This window comes from Sorex fumeus, unplaced genomic scaffold, assembly GCF_029834395.1.
Source record: "Sorex fumeus unplaced genomic scaffold, SorFum_2.1 ptg000054l, whole genome shotgun sequence".
Classification (NCBI taxonomy): domain Eukaryota; kingdom Metazoa; phylum Chordata; class Mammalia; order Eulipotyphla; family Soricidae; genus Sorex; species Sorex fumeus.
The window spans coordinates 34,671,895-34,692,466 of record NW_026606111.1 but is presented as its reverse complement, the minus strand read 5'-3'; the positions used below and the strand labels follow the sequence as shown (position 1 = coordinate 34,692,466).

General features: G+C 39.5%; 1 protein-coding gene across 1 annotated transcript; it reads right to left on the bottom strand.

Moving 5' to 3' along the window:
- Window positions 1-31: 31 nt before the first annotated feature.
- Window positions 32-12,447, bottom strand: CALHM4 (calcium homeostasis modulator family member 4). The gene is made up of 4 exons (XM_056125463.1): window positions 11,887-12,447; window positions 8,540-8,925; window positions 2,414-2,481; window positions 32-201 (listed from the first exon to the last, which is right to left on the bottom strand). The coding sequence occupies exons 1-4, from the start codon at window positions 12,445-12,447 to the stop codon at window positions 32-34; spliced, it is 1,185 nt and encodes a 394-aa protein (XP_055981438.1).
- Between the last annotated feature and the right edge of the window lie 8,125 nt (window positions 12,448-20,572).

Below are 20,572 nucleotides of genomic sequence, written 5' to 3'. Positions count from 1 at the left end.
CCCGGGAGGTGCCGCGAAGTTGGTCTGAGGGTCAGGTGGTGGTGGTGGTGGTGGTGGTGGTGGTAGTGGCTGGCTGGCCGGTGGTTACTAACCGTTCCCGAAACTCGCAGCTTGGGGTCCACGGGAGTTGAGCGAGAGACCAGTGACCGGTGGGCGCGGAAAATTGTGCATCGGGTGGGCCCAAAACGATGGGTCCAGTGGCTTAATAGCCAATCAGAATTATAGCCAATCAGAAATCCTGGATTGTCAAAGTTCTGGATTCTAGTTTGAGATCTTTAGACTTCCCTCTTTTGAATTTGTAAAGTCTAGGCAACTGGGACAGAGAGATCTAAAGATATCTGTGAATGGGCAAAGTGGGTGGAGAGTTTGGTGGGAAATTTAATGAAGTGTAAAAGCTTTGATTTAAGAGAATAAAATTGAAAAAAAAAAGAATATATTGTCGCCTCCATGTTCGTCGCAACTTGGTTGCAAAGAGTTCAAGGGACTATAATAGCAAAAGATAAGTTCTGGCCAAATAGATGTACTTTTATAGGAAAATTACTAGCTACTAAGATTATGTTTTGTAAAGTAACATGGTTATGTTAGATAAAGAAAAAATAAAAAGCTGATTTTTTTTCTTTGAATTAATCCTTTGTTTTCTGGTTTAAAAATAGTTTCACTTGTGTGGTTGGGAAAAGCTTTATAGTAAGAAGCTCACCAATGATGAAAGCTCTTAGATGTTCTCCTATTAAAATGAAGATGCCCAATGGAACATAAGTTATTTTGACCTCATATTGGAAAACAGTGCTAAGTTATAGCATAATGTAACATTAAAATGAACATGTTCACTATTTATATGCTTTGGTACTGAGCATGTTTTTTAAGTCCTAAGGGTTGATACGAGGAAACAAACGTTTAGGTTGAAAAAGTGGCAATTCACCCGACAGTAGTGATTTAACTTAAAATGAATGAAGTGGGGCTGAAGCCATAGTACAGAGGGTAGGGCCCTTTTCATCCTCGCAGCTGACTGGGATAGATCCCTAGCTACCGAACTTCTGATGGTCCTCCAAGCCACTAGAATTGATCCCTGCGTGCAGAGCCAGGAACAAGCCTTGAGCTCCTCCACATGTGGTCCCTGCAAACAGTAACAAATGTGTGATGATGATTTCAGAAATAACGTGCCCATTTTTCTGTGCATTCTCAGTTCAGAAGGATCAATAATTTGTTACCCAGAAGAGAGGTTCTCTGCAGAAGGGACAGTCAAAGCAAAGGTCTTGAGGTGACCAACAACCTGATTTCTCGAAGCCATAGTGATCCATGGCACAGTGAAGTGGTGTATCAGGAGTGGGGGTGGAGCTTAGTTTACATATCATGGTTTACTGTTATTCTAGGAAGACCACACTAGCTACTGAGTTTAAATGTATTTTATAGGTACAAAGTATGGCAACCAGATAGGAGATTTAAAAATAAAAAGACAAAGTCAACTTAGACCAGATCTGGATATAATTTAATGGTAGAACTAATTAGATTTGATGTGGAGTGCTGAAGGAGTGCCAAGCCCTAAAGTGTAGCCCACAGGCTGCGTTTGTATCCTTTGAGATACAAATTCTGAGCTCTTTGGAAAAGAAAAATTTGAGTCACCACCCAGACGCTGAAATCCAGGGACCCACCCAAAGAAGGGTGGGCTCAGAAAAGGAAAAGTTACAGAGGAATAGATGAGATTATGAGACCGTATACAGTGCAAGGTTTTCCTTTAAGACAATACCTAGATTAATTTTTATATATGCAAAACTGCAGAAAAACTCATTTGGAAGACTATAAGTCATTTAGTTCTATCCAACTACAAAAGAAAAATGTTATTTGTGGTTTTGACTGAAACATTGTACATATAAAATATATGTATACAAAATACACAAGTACTTGTTTTCTGATACATTGTTTTAAAATGAATGTAGAATATATTTGCAATATATTCTATTCCAATGTATTTTCCAGAAGCAAGATTTCTTCCTTGTCAGGCTATATAGAATCATAGAATGCAAGTGATAAAAATTGTGAAAGGGTCATAATTTTACAATGTATCACTCTTGAATGGCTTGTGGGTTCATAAGTTTGGCAAGTGTATTGGTTTCCTCTTGCCACTGTGACGAACTTATTGACTTAAAGCAATATAAATGCACTATTTTATAGTTCTGTAACCTTATGAATAGGTTTCCAGCTATTCTGACAAAGGTCAGAGAGGGTGGGTCAAAGGAAAGGTACCTTGCAAACTATGTTCCTTCTGGGGGTCTTGTGGAGAATCCGTTTCTTACCCTGCCTTCCTGGACTAGAGCCTCCCTTCATCTTCAAAGCCACAACTGTGCATTTCTCATGCATCACTCACTCAACAGTTGTCTTCTCTGATCATTTTACCTCAATGACTCTGATTCCTTACCAGGGTAGTTTCTCCATTTCCAGGTACTTGGCTTTTCCATATCTGCTTTGGCTCTTGTGCCATATAAACTATGATTGCATCCACAAATTTCAGAGATTAGTACACAAAAATCTTTGAGAACACCATTATTTAGACTACCTTACTACGGAAATTTTGAAGAATGTGAGCCTGTATTTGTATATATGGACAGTTTTTTCTGGCTATTTTAGAGAGACTGACTTACATGACCTACATGAGTAATGAGAGACTTTACATGCTCCTCATTTTGATCCTTTCTCTTGGACCTATTCAGAGCAAACTTGCAGACTATATAGTGTGTTGTACACTCCCTTCATACTAATGAGAATCCTTACAATAACTGGGCAATCTAGGTATCTAAATAGCTAGATAGTCTATGGGTAGCTCAGGTCCAAAGTTATGCCCTGAGGAAAGTGGGCAAATCACTTTGCTAACAAATTTTTATGTGCAGGTTCAGTGGAAGTGAAAAGTGAAGTACACAGCCCTTTGTTGTTGGAACACAAATGTTTTAATTCTCTTTGACAGGAGTGCAACAGTCCTCACACATTGTTTAAAGTATGACTTTAAACAAGATTTCTTCATATTTTGTTGGTTTTATTAGTTTTTTGGGGGGAGGGAAGGATGGGTTATACCCGGAATCACTCAGAATTACTTCTGGCTCCGAAATAATAATATGAATGGGAAAGTCATTCATTTCTGTATGACTTTAAATAAAATTTCTTCATATGTTCGGGGCTTTTTTTTTTTAACTTGTCAGGGGTGAGTCACAGGGCGATGTTTGGCCAGACATGAAGGTGCTCAGAAATTACAGCTTTGCACTCAGGGATCACTCCTGGCAGAACTTGGAAAACCATCTGGGGTGCTGGAAATTGAGTCCGGATTGTTAAACACCTTAACCGCTGTGCTATCTCTTTGGTTCAACATTTTGTTTTTAAATTTCATTTTAACAAATTATTTACAATACATGACTTTATTTACTTACTTGTTGCAAGGCATAATTAGAATAATTGGTTTCAAGTAACTGGCTTAGAGTAAGCATTACATATTTTTACCACGGGACTCCACGCCAGGCTATTTTCACTCAGGGCACCCCAGAGGGGGGGACGAGCGAGAGCTCTTCCCGCCCCAAGGGACCAAGCCCCAGCAGCCGACCTCCACTACCCAACCAGGGATGAACATATTCCTGGACACATCATAAGACAGTCCGTACCCATTTTTCATAAGTACCACAATATGTTTGATGGAGTTCAGACAGTGGGCAACAAATCATAGAAATATATATATATATATATATATATATATATATATATATATATATACTGTCACACCTCTTGGAGAGCCCGGCAAGCTACCGAGAGTATCCCGCCCACACAGGTAGAGCCTGGCAAGCTCCCGTGGCATATTCGATATGCCAAAACCAGTAAACAATAACAGGTCTCATTACCTGATCCTGAAAGAGCCTCCAATCGTTGGGAAAGATGAGTACAGGGAGGCTGCTAAAATCTTAAGGGCTGGGACAAATAGAGATGTTACTGGCGCCCGCTTGAGTAAATCAGGAACAATTGGTGGGCTGGAGCACAGCGGTAGGGCATTTGTTTGCCTTGCACGCTGCCAACCCAGGTTTCATTCCTCTGCCCCTCTCGGAGAGCCCAGCAAGCTACTGAGAGTATCTCGTCCACATGTATTTAATATGCCAAACACAGTAACAACAAGTCTCAAAATGGAGACGTTACTGGGCCCGCTAGAGCAAATTGATGAACAACGGGAGGACAGTGTTTGTGTTGTTCATTTGTGTTGTTGGATGGAAGAGACACTGTGATACAGTGATTTTTACCACTACGGATCATCATCTCTGTACCACTAGGGGGCAGCAGAGAAAGCCATATTGAAGTTCTGGTATACAGAGATTAGAGAAGTTATTGGTGGTTAGTAGAGAAAAATAATTTCGCTTGACGGTCATAGAAATACCAAAAGACTTAGTTCCAATTCCAATTCCTAAACAACGTGTACACTCACACCCCAGCATCACAGTAACCCTGGCTCTTTTCCATCTTCTGCTGTTGTCTGCAGGTTTTCTGCATCTCATTTTGGAGCTCATGATTCTGTCCTCAGCAGCTGTTACTCTGGTGGTAAGGCCTTCCAGTGAATTTTTTATTTCATCTACTAATCTTATCAGTTCTGTCATTTCTGTTCATACTGTCCTCATTTCTGTTCTCATAACCTCATGCTTTATTGGCAGTCTGTTCCATTGTTTTTTGAGCTTATATATCATCAACATTTCCCCTCTAGAGCACTTATCAAAGAGGTTTTGTAGCTCCTTGTTACTGGTTGAATATTCTGGGCTACCATCTTCATTTATTAAGCCTAGTAGGGTTCTGTGTGACTTTCCTGTTGTGACTTTTTTTTTTAATTTTTATTAGTGAGACACCATGAGGTACAGTTGTAGACTTACAAATTTTGTGCTTGGGTTTCAGTTATACAATGATCAAGTACTCATCCCTCCACCAGTGCCCATTTTTCACCACCACTGATCCCAGTATCCCTCCCACACCCCAACCCCCCATCCCACCCTGCCTCTGTGGCAGGGCATTCCCCTGTTCTCTCTCTCCTTTTGGGTGTTGTGGTTTGCAAAAGAGGCATTGAGTGGCAATCATGTTTGGTCTATAGTCTACTTTCAGCATGCTTCTCCCATCCTGGGAGGATCCTCCCAACATCCTTTATTTAGTACTCCCTTCTCTATCTCAGCTGCCTTTCCCCTAGCATGTGTGGCTGGCCTCCAAGCCATGGAGCAAAATTTTGATACTAATCTCAACCATTCTTGGGTGGTAGCCTCCTATTTTGTTACTTTATGTTCCCCAGATGAATGCACTCTTTCTATGTCTATCCCTCTCTTTCTGAGTCATTTCGCTTAACATGATACTTTCCATGTAGTACCACTTGTATATAAATTTTATGACTTCATCTTTTCTAACAGCTACATGTACTCCATTGTATAAATGTACCAAAGTTTTTTTAACCAGTCATCTGTTCTTGGGCCCTCAGGTTTTTTCCAGATTCTGGCTATTGTAAAGAGTGCTGCAATGAACAAACAAGTGCAGATGTCACTTCAACCATACTTTTTTGCTTCTCTGGGATATATTCCCAGGAGTGGTATTGCTGGGTCAAATGGGAGCTCAATTTCTAATTTTTGAGTATCTTCCATACTATTTTCCAAAATGGCTGAACCAGTTGGCATTCTCACCAGCAGTGAAGGAGGGTCCCTTTCTCGCCACATCCGCGCCAGCACCTGTTGCTTTTGTTCTTGTGGATGTGGGCCAGTCTCTGTGGTGTGAAATGATATCTCATTGTGGTTTTGATCTTCATCTCCCTGATAATTAATGATGTGGAGCATTTTCTCATGTGACTTTTAGCCATTCAGATTTCTTCTTTGAGAAAGTTTCTGTTCATTTCATCACCCCATTTTTTGATGGAGTTAGATGTTTTCTTCTTGTGGAGTTCATCCTGTTGTGACTTTTGCAGTACGGAGGTGAAGTTTCTTGTGTGTTCTTGTGTAGCTAGGTGACTGTGATTACCATGTCATTGTATGTTCACAGTGAGATATATGGACGTGAAGAAATGCACAGCTGCATAGCAGTAAGTATTTTGTGTGTGTGGAGGGGGGAAATCCTAACCCCGGGGACAAAATTATGAAAGCAACAAGCAGTGCCCTAATCCATGGCTACGAATCTACAGAGATTATTTATATCAGAGCCAAAATAGGACCCTCGTTTCTTTTCACAGTTTTCCTTTTATTTATTTATTTCCCCACTTTATTTAAACACCATGGTTTACAAAGTTGCTCATGATGATTTGTTACATTCAATATTCCAACACAATCCCACCACCACTGTCACCTTCCCTCCACCATTATCTCCATTTTCTCAACCACCCTTTGAGCCTGACCCAGTAGCAGGCCCCACAATAATTTATATTGCTTGTTATGATTAGATGGTTAATGTAATAATCAAAAAGTATTTCCGTAGAAGAAAATTTGTGAAAATTGTTGTATCTCACCATGAGGGCATTAAATTCTTGTCTGAGGGTTTTCTAAGATGTTGTTGCAAGTTAATCTTCCTCTTTTGAAAAAATATTCCTTTTGTAATATATGTCAGTACTTAGGTGGTAAAGTTGTAAAGCTTTCCTTGGCCACTTGAAAAAGTATATTGACATTCTTTTAAACGGGAGAAATACCAGGGCTGAAGATATTGTACAGGTGTTTACCTTACATGCGGCCAACCTGGTTTGATTCCCCTGCACTGCATATGGTTCCCCTTGCATCCCTAGGAATGACCCAGGAGTAAGCCCTAATAATAGCCAGGTGTACCCAAAAACAAAAACAGTAGAATACCAGAAAAGTTTCAGAATCAAACTATGTGATTCTGTGTGTGTGGTACCAGGGATTGAACTCAGGACCTCACACATAGTAGGCAAGCCCTCTATCACTGAGCCACATCCCTGGCCTTCAGTCATATTCTCTTATTAGAATCAACCTGGGACTACCACCTTTCCAAAACACATTGACCTACATATATATGAAAACAAAACTCTAATAAGATTTAGAAGGGACCTCAGACATTTATTTGATTCAGTACCTTGCCTCCTAGTGAGCAAGGTATCATCACTATTTTATAGAGGAAATAACAGTGCTACAGAGCTACCCAATAAATAATTCAAAGGAAGAAAGATCTCTTAGCAAATTAATACAGTTTGTGTTCTCTCTTTTTTTTTTGAAGTATATTTCATGAGGCCAGAACAATAGTACAGTCAGCAGGGCATTTGCCCTGCACACGACAGACCCAGGTTTGATCCTAGCATCCCATAAAGTCCCCTGCGCACCACCAGGAGTAATTCCTGAGTACAGAGCCAAAAATAACACCTGAGCATCTGCAGGTTGTGCTCCCTCACCAAAAAAAGTAGATTTCAAAATTTTTTCTTTTCTATTTGTTTCTGTTAATTTTAAGAAACCAATAATTTCACACAAAAGAAATTAACATTATACAAAATCAGATAAGCATGTAACTGATTTCATTTTATATAGTCAGTAAAGTTCTCTGACTCCTTGAAATTGATTTTTTGAGTGAATTTAACTATGAACCATTGTCCTGTAAACAGATTATTTTTTGCTAAAAAAAGAAAGCCCTAATCTTGCTTCTTTTCAATGCACCAATTGCTTAAAGGAACACATTAAAAATCAGGCACTAGACCCTATATAAAAAATCATGCAGGAAAATGTCAGTTGTTTAGTTTTTTTGAAGTTCTAGATAAAGGTTGCAGTCTTGCTTCCCCAAATAGATTTTGAGTAGAAAGACGCCATTTGGTAATAAAAGACACAGCATGTCACTGAAGTAGAGTGTAGAAAAGCGACTTTGTGGAATAAACTCCTTATGTTGTAGCTACAAAAATAATCCTAGTATGGAGGTGCTACAAATAAAATGTATTATATTAATGATATAATCTTCCCTCATCTTATCTTGGGTATGACAAGATGATGCAAGAACATGTATGGAATTTCTCTTTACATGCTGCCAGTTTAGTTTTTTGTCCTTATTCCTGAAAGGTCAGATATCTAGAAATAAAGCAAGAAGTAAAAAGCTTTTGGTTATTATTTAGGGGGTGACTGGAAAAGTAGGCTATCCCTATAGTAGACATGGTAGGCAAAAAGAAACGCAGAGAGTAACATTTAACAACTTCTAATGATACTGATGGCTACTTTGCTTATATTATCACATTTAACCCTCAGCAGCCCTTTCAAGTAGCTCTTACTCGCAGATACTAAAATAGCATTCAAAAATAGTAATTTTCACATGGCTAATAAATAACAGAACCAAATTCAGATTTCTATGTGATTTCAAATACCATATTGTTTAAAATAGACACTAATAGAGCATCAGTGAAAATTTTAAGGAGAGAGAAATTGACATAATTACCAAATTGATTTTGAAACTAGAACTTTTGAATGAATTTATATATACAAGTAACTAAAGAGAAAAATATTAACATTTAAATTCCATCATAAAATAATGTTAGGCAACTAGAATTGTGAGCAGTACTATAATCAAGTGTTATTACATTCCTTTTAGTTCAATGCCTTCTGATTTGTCTTCTTCATTCTCTTCATCCACCCTGTCTCTTAAGAAGCTATAATGACCTTGAAAATCCTCACCCATGCATAGAAGACTGGGTGCTGACATATCTTTCCAGTCCTGGCAAGAAGGAATACGGATGTGTTTGACTTCTTTATCTCCAGGAACAAAACCAAATAGTTTCTTTATACGCTGTCTGATGAGGAAGCGTGAGTGCTGCTCTGCAGCCTCTTGAAAGAGCTCCTGTTCGTTTTGGAGGTGGTTGTTCCAGTAGTAATACTGCAGGGAGGTGAAGGGAGTACAGCACCTCGCCACACAGCGGGAGATAAGGATAGCAACAGTTGCCAACGTGATCAAAATCCAGCCCAGCATCTTCACATAATTTTTCAAAAGAGAAACAGAGAATGTCAATGCATTGAATAGTCAAGATACAATTATGGTATTAGAGGTTCTTACATAACTGAAAACTAATAATTAGGCAAAATAATTTCGTTTCTAGTCTAACATATTTACAAGGTGCTGGTGAGCATATATGGGTGTAGGTGTGATGAAGGGTGTAGATCCAACCATTTAAACGTGGGTTCGGGGTTACAAAGAATTTTGAATGTTTGGTTAACTTGGACTGAATTCTTAGTGCTGTGCTGGGAGTCACAGTTGTGATCACCTATCAATTACTCTTGCATAAGGTATACACATTATCTTCTTAACTTTTAATTCAACCTTACTTTCCAACACTCGGATATAGGTTCATGAATTCTTTTAGCACTTAATAATTATTTGATAATGATGGTGAAGCAAATTATATGATAAATAATAATAGTGGGCTCCTAAGGTACCTCAATGATGTGCCAACAAGTATTTATTGACATATTTTCCTGAATTGCTCCCTGCTTTATTTGTGACCTCAGAAGGAAGTCGGTGATCACACTTTCACATAACTAAGCAAATTGTACCTTATTGCTCTCCTTTTCATCTCCCTTCCCCTTCAGTCATTTGCTGATGAGTTTGCTAGTTTGCTTTGAAATGTATTTTGAATGGGAAATGAGCTAGACTTTCTTTTATTTGTAACTATTCAGTTTCCAATTTAAAAACCTGAATCTTTTTTTTTTTAACTATTTGGCAGATTGCATAGAGAGACAGGTTCTACGCATTTAGCAAAGCCAGTAGTGTGCAGCCACAGTCTGGGAGGTGAAGGTCTTTTGTACCGTTTATGATTCACTACAGATCAGCCATTACCCATGTGTGCAAAGCAGGAATATTGCACTCTATGGGAAGAAAAGCCTACGGAGTGATTCATCACAGTTTAGCATGGTAAAGACCAGCACATAGAATTAACACCATCTCAGATACTCATTAATTTGTCAGCTATCATTTCTGAAGCCCCAGATTGACCTCCAATCATATGTTGTATGTAGTGCATTCCTATGAAGATTCAGGTATGAAGAGTTTTTGATATATTTCACAGCTGTCAAAGTATCCTGGTAAAATGGAAATAGCATGATCTTTCAATATCTTGTGACCAAAGAACTCCACTATACAGAGTCTCTAAGATTCTTTTGCTCATCTATAGAGTAGAATAAAAATTATATACCTCTTAAATTATGTGTTAGAGTCTATATGAAATGTTTATATAGTTATGATAAGTATCTCAATAAAACTCAGTTTTTCAAATCACTACACCAAAAAATCCATTGATTAATGTCACTTAACTGAAAACCTGTCTAAAGTTTCAAGCATTTACTGAAATCTGTGAGTATATTTAATAAATCATTTTATTTTGACATTACAAAAATTTTATCATTGATTATAACATCTTGATATATACTAAGGAAGAACTTTTCTCAAAAGCAAAATTGTCGTTCACTTTATTTTCTTTACTTTTCACCTATCTTCACAGAAGTCATCTGTCTGAACTTTAGGACTAGTGCATAAAAACATTGAGACAACCTCAATGGAATGTTTAACTTTGAAAAACTTCAATATTCTGTGATTTTGTGCTAAGCTTTTCAACTAAATGAATTACTAACTTCTAAATTTTAGTAACTTAAAACCTCCATGTAAACAAAGAAATGTATGCCTTTCCAATAAGTGCCTTACCTGCTGTACTATAGCTGCAGCCCAAATAACAAGCTTTTACTGTATCAAGTGACTTGAAAATGTGTTTTTCTCCAAAGTCCCTTGGAGAAACAGATGAAGGCTGATGCTTTTCTATGGACAAAAATTAACTTTTATAACTTTAAAATTTGACCTGCAAAATCAATTGGTTCAGCCCTCTTTCCTTCTTATCCACCAAGGTATCTCACAAAAACTGGTTTATAAACAATAAGTTTAGAACCATAATTGAAGCTTATTATTAATTGTAACTAAGCTTCTAACATTCATTGGGATATTATTAAAGAATACTTGTTTAAGAATACATGCTTAAAATATACATTTAAAAATATAATAAAAATAACCATAATACTTTTACATTTTTTTACTTTGCTTTTTGGATCACACCTGGTGATGCTCAGGTGTTACTCCTAGCTCAGCACTTAGGAGTCACTCCTGGGGGTGCTCAGGAGACCATATGGAATGACAGTGATTGAACCCTGCTCAGCCATGTGCAAAGCAAACGCTCTGCCCTCTATGTGTACTACTTCAGCCCCCACAATACTTTTAATTCATTCCTTTAAATACAGATTCTGAGAACAGTACTGAACACTTTATTTGTTTATTTATTGAGAGTTTATAGCAAACATTTACTTAACAAACTAAACAAAGGGTTGGAAAGATAATACAGGAATAAGGTGCTTGCCTTCCATGCACCACATATGGTCAGTTATGATCTCTAAGCAAAGAGGTAGCAGTAAACCATGAGTACAGCCAGATGTGTCTTAAACTTCCCCACATACCTCCAAAATAGAAGCAAAAGAAGCAATGGTGAGGTGAAACATGTGGGTAAGAAGGAAAGAACAGACATCCCAGCAGGAAAAGAAAACTCTTCCAAAGGAAAACTCTTCAGATGTTTTAGGTCAGTTTTTTTTTTAACCAAAACTGCACAGTAGATAGTTACTATTTTAATTTTGCAGTTGAGGAAAGTAATGCTCATATAAATGACATGATTTACTCAAAATTTTCCAGGTTAATAAATGGCAAAGCAAGATTCAAACCCAGGTCTAAGTATTCCAATACCCAATTCCCTCACTACATACTCAGTAGGAATCACTTTAATGAATGATACCTAGTTTGTACTCTATAACGAGAATATATGATAAATGGAAGAATGTAAAATATTTCCAAGTAATGTGGCTAACACAGGACAGCATAAGAGGAAAAAAAATAAGAACTTACCTGTGATTGGTATCTGTGCATAAGGGCTATGTTATCTCTTACCAGGATCATATCTTCAGACTCAGTTGATGTGAAACATGGAAACTCAGCCAGGATTTCTTCCCGTTTGTCAGCACTGACATTGTCAAACACTGGGTATTGGTCCACAGATGTGAATTCACTTGCAGCACATTCATAGTAATTACCTGTTAGCAAGTTTGATGCCAGCCATGTCAATGGAGCAACAAGTGCCCTCCCAGTGATGCCAAAGAATCGAAGGCAAGCCAGCTTGCGCTCCAGGGGGTTGACTTTCTGATGTCGAGAGGCACATTTGCAGCAGTATTCATTAGTGATTGTCCATGTTTGACTTCTCAGAGCATATCCAACAAGCAGAAGGATCAGGGTTGGAATGACTAAAAAAGCAGAACCATAATAGAAGTTTTTCCCAACCTGACAGGGACATCCAAATGTATAAGAGGAGAACAACTGTTGTCCAGCAATAGTCAAAGCAGCAATTAAAGAATTAATACATGTTCCATTTCTCTGCAGAGAAGATATAATACTATTGAGAGTTGGATTCATCCTGGGGAGCTCTTCCACAAATCAGCTTGAACTCTTTCTGATCATTGGACTCCACTGGGTATAATCATTTTATGGGATCTTACTGGTTTAACTGGTTGTGTCAGGTGACCCAACATCCTTGCATGTTTAAAGGATTCTTGCATCTTTCCCTGTGAACTTTATGAACCTTGAACTAATAAATGCACTTAAGATTACAGCTGTAAACAGATGAAGAGATTCACATGTCGTGATATAAAAGGAGAGAGTGTGATTCTTCAGTATACCTTTCCTCTGAAAAGACGATTATTTACAGTGAGGAAAATTGCTGCCACCTTGATATATGCTTCTTTGTGTGGCACAAAATGCTCTAAAGTACCAAAACAGATTTAAAAAATTAGGATTTGTACTAGATCAATGTTTTGTTATTACAAGCTTATAATATAAAAAATAAGTAGGAAAACATAGATGATGGTGATCCAAAATTTAGAGCTGCCTGAAACATCCATAACTTGAGTTCTCTCCGAAGATTTTAGAAACTTCCCCCCAAAGGGAAAAATAAGTCATGGCTATTCCCAAAGCCAAATAACAACAAAACAATTCTAACTTTGCACAAAATATGTTTCCACTAGTACCATATAATGATGTATTTATATAAAAATTCATCACATGATGTATTTTATTATACACTATCAAGGTTTTATAATTAGAACAAATAAAATAAAACGAGGGGACAGAGAGATAGCCCATCGGGAAGGGTATTTGTCTTGCATGCAGCTGACATGGGTTTGATGCCCAGCATCTGACATGGTCCTCAGAGTCAGCCAGGAGTGATCCCTGATCCTGAGTGCAGAGCCAGGAGTAAACCCTTAGCTATGCCAATCAAGGTCTACCCCTCACAGCCCCCCCCCAAAAAAAGAAAAAGAAAGTGAGAAAATTAAGTATTTTCTATAGGTAATTAGAAATTTTTTATTATGTAGCTTCTGTTAAAAATCAATGAATTAGATTGTTCTCAAGTGAAAAAAAATATACATTTCTCAAATTCACATAATTAAATCATAAAATTGATAAATAATGTGAAGGAATTTAATCCAAATGAGGTTAAAAAAGATAAATCAAAAATATATTTTTTAAATCTGTTAAAGAAAATAAATAACAGATGGAGGAACTCCATGATCTGTGTAATGGCAGTTCCAGAATAAATGATGAAAGAATATGCAGAAGGCTACTGAAGGTAAATACCTAAGAGTTTTGTAGAACTGAAGAACTATGCTACACCAGAAGTGTCAAATGATCTTAGCAACAAAAATAACCATAGAATCACATATAGATGCGCCATAGTGAACTATAGAATGTAAAAAAATTGACTTTTTTAAAAACTAACAAAAAGAAAAGACACCCTACCTATAATATAATGACAATAAACTGACAAGCAGCTTGCCACCAGTAACAATAGAAACTACAAGAGAGTATTTTCAGAGGTGTAAACCAGCTAATTTTCAAGACAGAACAAAAATAGACAGACTCACACTCAGAGAGACAATACAGAAGGTAAAGCTCTTGCTGTTAACACAAATAGCCTGTTTTTGCTCCAACTCACACATAAGTATCACTAGGTGTAGATGTCCATGAGTGGCCCATGAGTGCCAGTGTCCTATGGTGGCACCACAGGGCCTGAGCTGTGCTGAACTCTCCAGTCCTTCCTGAGCACTGATTGGGAAAATTTCCGCCTCCCACCACTTCCCCCGCCCCCCAAAAAAGAAAAACAAAGACACTAAAGTTACAGGGAATGAAACTCTCCAAAGCTAATTAATAGGATTATTAAGTAAGTAAAGGCCCTCCCGTTGATCATCGATTTGCTCAAGTGGGCCCAGTAACGTCTCCATTGGAGACTTTGTTGTTACTGTGTTTGACATATCGAATACATCACGGGTAGCTTGCCAGGCTCTGCCGTGCGGGCGAGAGGGGCAGAGGAATCGAACTCGGGTCGACCATGTTGGCTGCGTGCAAGGCAAACGCCCTACCGCTGTGCTATCGCTTCAGCCCAAGAGGATTATTAAAAAAAAGATATTTCAACAAGATAAAAAAATTCTGAGGAAAGACACAGGAGGAAAAATTAATGATTGCAAACATGTTTAGAGTTTTTATTATCTATAGAAATAATGACTTCTATTTCAAAAGCTGGGACTAAGGCAATATGTCATTAAATAAGTTTGCCTCTGGTTGCATTAATAATTGAAATATATAAAGCAAATTATAAGGACATACCACATATTTTTTCTAAATTGTAGTTGAATGTATTACAACACTATGGTTATAATAGTATTATCGTTTATGCTTTTGGTGTACTAAGAAAATGCCAAAGATGAGGACGTCACTGTCGTGATTTCACTTCCAGAGTTCCCTTTCCCCACAACTACCATACAGCTCCCTCCTCCTTCTTGCTAAGTTCACTTCCATAATGGATATTTTAAACATATCTTTATTAGAGGTGATCAAGTAAACATTAAAAAGGTGGGCCAGAGAGATGGTGCAGAGATTAAGGCACATGTCTTGCATTCAGGGGTTCCTAGTTGAATCCCAAGCAGTTACACCCACACCCTACAGCTGCCACCATGCTAATGGCCTGAATTCACTGCTACATGAATAATCTCTGCAGAGACACCAAACCAATGAAAATTCCAGGTACACTGGGGTCTTCTCAGAGTTGAGGTGGGCAACCTCCTCTCAACTCCACATACTTCTGGGAAACCCGACAACCATATCTACATCTCACAGCCATAATTCATAATGTTTCACTGGCAAACTTTACAGATCCTCCAAATTCCACAATACTGACATCTCAGAAGCAGCACACCAAATTAGATTGTAAACAAAGAAGCCAACTAAATTTAAAAAAAAAATCATTTAATTTCATTTCATTTCATCATCCTGTTATTCGTCGATTGCCTCGAGCAGGCCCCAGTAACGTCTCTTTCATCCTAGCCCTGAGATTATATTCAAGGCTTTTTAGGAGAACGAAACCCATCATTGTTACTGGTATTTGGCGTATTTGGTACGCCACGGGGAGTTTGCCAGACTCTGCCCTGTGAGCAGGCTACATTCGATAGCCTGCAAGTTTGTCCAAAGTAAGAATGAGATAATAAGATGTCATAAAAAAGATGTCCTGATAAGATGTCGCGCGGCTGCATTTGCAGCCGCGCGGTTCCGGGAGCTGGATTTTATAGTCTCTGAGTCTTGGTCGTTGATGGGATTACATGGCGCCAGGGGGCCAGGTGGTGGGTGTGACCCCCGCCTACTGGAATTTGGAGGATCTGGGTGGAGGATGTTCAACTCCAATCCGAGTAGGCTTGAAGATCTCGGCCCCAGAACCCGCGTGGATTTGTCCCTCTGCCAGTACCTTCATGTGTGCGGAGAGTGGTCTCAGCATGGTGGTGGCTGGTCCTGGAGGTCTTCGGCTGCCAGAGCCCTGGTCGGGGCGGGGAGGAAAGCTCAACCCGCTCCCCTCCAAGGGGCCCCAGTGAGGAACAGCCAGGCGCAGGGGCAGGAGAAAAAATCAATAACAATCAATAACACAGAAGGCTTGACTAGCAGCAAACAGTTTAGGAAACCCTCAGACAAGGACCCTAGGTGAGATATAATAATTTTCACAAATTTTCTTTCATTGAAGCATTCTTTTATAACCTTATAATCATTTAGCTATAACAAGCAAAATAAAATCAATCATTTTGTGCTTGCTAAAGGGTTTAAGCTGTGGGTCGGTTGGAAAAATGGGGGCAAATGACATAGGGAAGGTCACTCTGGTGGTGGATTGGTGTTAAACATTGAATGTATGTAACAACTGTATTATGAACAACAATACTTAAATGAACACATGACTTATACCTGTAGTACTATGTGTAATTTGTTAGTGACTTGAGTGTTTACATTTATGATTAATCAACTATCTTTGGGTCCTATAGACATAAAATTTCCTTGTTATAAAAAATTTTCTGCCACCTAGTATGTTTCCATATGTGAAATGGTTTCCTTTCAGCAGGATCCGTCATCTCATATTGCTGAAAATGGATTGGGAATATTAAATCTGTCGGTTAGAGCTGTCATCAGAGGAAATGGGTGTGAGAGTATCAACTGATTTCATGTAAAGGAGTTTTGTTAAAATAAACTTATACAGCACCACAGCTCCTGACCTACTTTTTGCTGCTCCACCATTACAGATGAGGCTTGCCTCTTTTGTTTGACATCCTTGGCCTGACATGGGACAGGAAGCAGAGCCCCTTCCTACTGGCTAAGTTCCAGCAGCCTCCATACCCTACCTGTGCCACATAAACCCACACCACAGTTTCTGAAGCATATAGACAGGTAAGTGGCCACAAGACAGATCTACTCAACAAATTAAATGTTGCTTACAAGTTACTCATAATTTGGTGAAGATAGGGAAGAAAGGGAGAAACCCTGGCCTAATTCCTCAGCATCTTCCAGGATCTAACAAAAAAAAAAACTTACTCCTAACATAACAAGAGCACTAGAAAACTGATAGAGAAAGCAAGTAGAAGCCCACCAAGCTTGATGAATGAAAAGAGTATCTCTGAAGACAAACAACACAAGCAAATCCTTAGACACCATGATGAAGCCGTTCAACAAGTTCAGATAAACAATTGCACAGGTAGTGAGCAAAGAACAGGGAAGTATAAGAGCCAAAATGCCCAAAAAATGACAAAAATGAAAAACATGGTAGGTGATGCAAAAAAGTCAAAGAGAATAACAGTAGCTGAACAAAATATCAAGGAGCTCCAAGATGAGGAGGAAATCACTTTAGGAAACAGCAGAAGTCAGAAAATAGTCTGAAAAGAAATGAACAACATGCCAGAGAATGATGGAATGAGTTCAAGAAGAACAATGTAAGAATCATTAGAGATGCTGAAGCAAAGGAAGGCAAGTGAAATGAAAAAAAAAAACAATAGTTAAATATATCAATTTCCTTAAGTGGAGAATTACAGGCATCAAGATCCAGGAGGCTGAAAAAGTCCCAGCAGAAATAGACTCAGCTCGGAAAACTCCAAGACATAAATGTACTCAAAATAACAAAAGCCAAAGATAGAAACAGAAAATTGAAAGGAACAAATTGAAAAAGGAACTTTTATACAAAGGAAAGCCCATAAGGTGTATAGCAGATCTATCAAATGAAAATTTGAGAGTCAAAAGAATATAGAAGGATATAGTACAAAAACTGAAGGAAATGAACACCTCAACAAGAATACTCTATCCAGCTAGATTATCATTAAGATTTGAAGGAATGATACAGAGATTCATGGACAGGCAACAGCTTAGGGAATTCATAGCCTTGAAACCAGTTTTGTGAAAAGCACTAAAAGAGCTTCTCTAAAGGGCAGGACAAACTTTCCTGTGGCACGGAATAATGACACTCAAGTTTCATATTGTTTCACACTGCTAAACTAAGAAAGGTATGTTTATTCCTAGTTTGCTAACGGATTTCATACATTGTCAATAATTAATTAGCATCTTTTTATTCTTAAAATCACTTAGCAATCAATAATCACAAGCTAATTCTTATTTTTATTTTCTGATAATTACATTTGCCATTCTTTTAAGTTTTGTTGGAGTTAAATCACTTAATCACTTAACTTCCCGTTAGTCCTCGATTTGCTCGAGCGGGCGCCAGTAACGTCTCCATTTGTCCCTGTCGCGTGCTAGTGTAGCCCAATAGCATCTGTTCGCTCCGGGAACATGAAGGGCCTCAAACAGATCGTTCATGATCTTGACGAAGAAGTGTGACCATCTGGTAGGTGGGCAGCCACGCGGTCTCTTGACATCCCGTGGAATCCAATCAGTAACAGCTCTAGTCCAGCAGTCGTCTTTAAATCTCATTACGTGACCAGCCCATCTGATTTTCGACACCTTGGCAAATGAGACAGTGTCCCTGATCCTTGATCGTCTACGGATGTCAGAACTCCGGATTCTTTCTCTCATTTGAGTGAAACGTGATATTCCAAGCATAGCTCTTTCTATTCTTCTTTGGGAGACCTGAATAGCGTTCTCATCTTGTTTGCGTAGGGCCCAGGTCTCTGAGGCATATGTTAATGCAGAAAGAACAGTGGAATCAAAGAGATGTGCCCGGAGCCAGAGGTTCTTCGTCCTCTTAGCTATTTCTTCGACGTTCTTGAAGGCATTCCAAGCCGCTCTCTTCCTCCTGCGCAGCTCAGGTGCCAGGTCATTTGTCATGTTGACCTCTCGACCTAGGTACACATAGCTGTTGCATTCGGAGATGGTCGTTCCATTGAGAGCGAATGGGGCGTCAGGAACAAGGCTGTTTCTCATAAACATTGTCTTCGTAAGATTCAGCTGTAGTCCTACCTTTCCACACTCATGGTCAAAGTCGGCAAGCATTTGTGCCGCTTGGCTGATGTTTGGTGTTATTAAAACAATGTCATCAGCAAAGCGGAGGTGGTGTAGTTGCCGACCATCTATCTTCACTCCCATTCCTTCCCATTCCAGTCGTCGCATGATGTTCTCGAGGGTGGCACTGAAGAGTTTCGGTGAAATGGTATGACCCTGCCGCACCCCTCTCTTGACATCAACGATCACTTCTTTGTAGAATGGTGAGATCCTGGTAGTGAATCCGCAATACAGCTCACGGAGGATCCTGATGTATTGGGCTTGAATGCCCTGATTGGCTAGGGCTTCAATGACCGCTTCCGTCTCAACAGAATCAAAGGCCTTCTTTAAATCAATGAACGTTAAGCAGAGCGGCATCTTGAACTCCCGAGAAACCTCAATGAGCCTGGTTATCGTGTGGATATGGTCGATGGTGCTGAATCCTTTGTGGAACCCTGCTTGCTCGCATGGTTGTCCTTCATCTAGTGTTCTGCCAATCCTATTCAGGATGACTCGAGTTAACAACTTGTAGATGACAGACAATAGGCAGATCGGGCGATAGTTGCCAATATCATGGATGTCTCCCTTCTTGAACAGTAGTACGGTCCTGCTGGTTTTCCATTGGGACAGAAGCTTGCATTCAGACAGGTAGCATGTGAAGAGCCGAGCCAGTGTATTGATGAGTACTGACAGCAGGTTCTTCAGGTGTTCAGGTCTGACCTTGTCTGGGCCGGGTGCTGTTTGTTTCTTTACCGACGAAATGGCGTGTCGGATTTTGGAAGGGAGAACGTTGGGAACGACATACCCATCCTGTGGAATTTGGTATGTCGGCAAGTGGACCTGGCTATCGAAGAGATTTGAGTAGAAGTCATGGATAATCTTCTCCATTGCTGTTCTGGAGGATGTGATGGATCCATCAGGACGTCGGAGGGCAGTCATCTTGGTCTTATAGTTGGCGAAGGACAGGCGGGCGCTACGAATACTTTTCCCGGCTTCTGCCGCATCTACCAGTACTTCTGCTCTTCTCTCTTTGAGGTCTTCCTTGATCGCATCTCTGCACTGCTTTGCGAGCTCGGACATTAGCTTGCGGTTGCCTGAGGCATGCGCCAAACCACGCTGGCGAATTAGCTCAAGAGTTTTCGAAGATAGGCGACTTTTTGTGGCTATCTCTCTCTTGGCGTTCCTCGCACATTCATGGAGGTGCTGAACCAGTCGATCGTATTCCTCGTCAATGTTGTCAACAATGGCATCTTCCCATGTTGCCGCAATGGTACCAAAGAGTTCCCAGTTGGTGGTCATTCTGGGAGTTCTCTTTTTGAACTTTGCAGCCCTTTCTCCCCGCTCTGTGAAGTAGAATTTTGCACGAAGGAGACGGTGGTCCGATCCCGTTCGAAATTTTGGGACAACAGCGACATCAGTCAGGCAAAACCGTCGATTGAATATGATGTGGTCTATTTCATTGTGGAATCATCCACCGGGAGACTCCCATGTCCATCGTTTAGATTCTGCCTTCTGGAACTGTGAGTTACCATGAATGGTCTTGGTCGACATGATGAACTCAGACAGTCTCTCACCCTGTTCGTTCCATTCTAGGCCGTGGGTCCCGATGTGAAGTTCTTCAGCTGATCTTCTCAGTCCTATCTTGGCATTAAAATCACCCACAATGATCTTGTAGAAGGTGTGGTCTTCTTTATAGAACTTCTCTAGCTCCATGTAGAACTTCTCGATTTCTCTTTCATCATAATGAGATGTT

Excerpts from the sequence above, each read along its gene's own strand:
- CALHM4 (XM_056125463.1), bottom strand. The coding sequence starts at position 12,447 with ATGAATCCAACTCTCAATAGTATTATATCTTCTCTGCAGAGAAATGGA. Across the intron at positions 8,926-11,886 it reads TGCACAGATACCAATCACAG|ATGCTGGGCTGGATTTTGAT; the intron begins GTAAGTTCTTAT and ends AATTATGTGAAG. Across the intron at positions 202-2,413 it reads GAAATGGAGAAACTACCCTG|CCACTGGACCCATCGTTTTG; the intron begins GTAAGGAATCAG and ends TTGGCTATTAAG.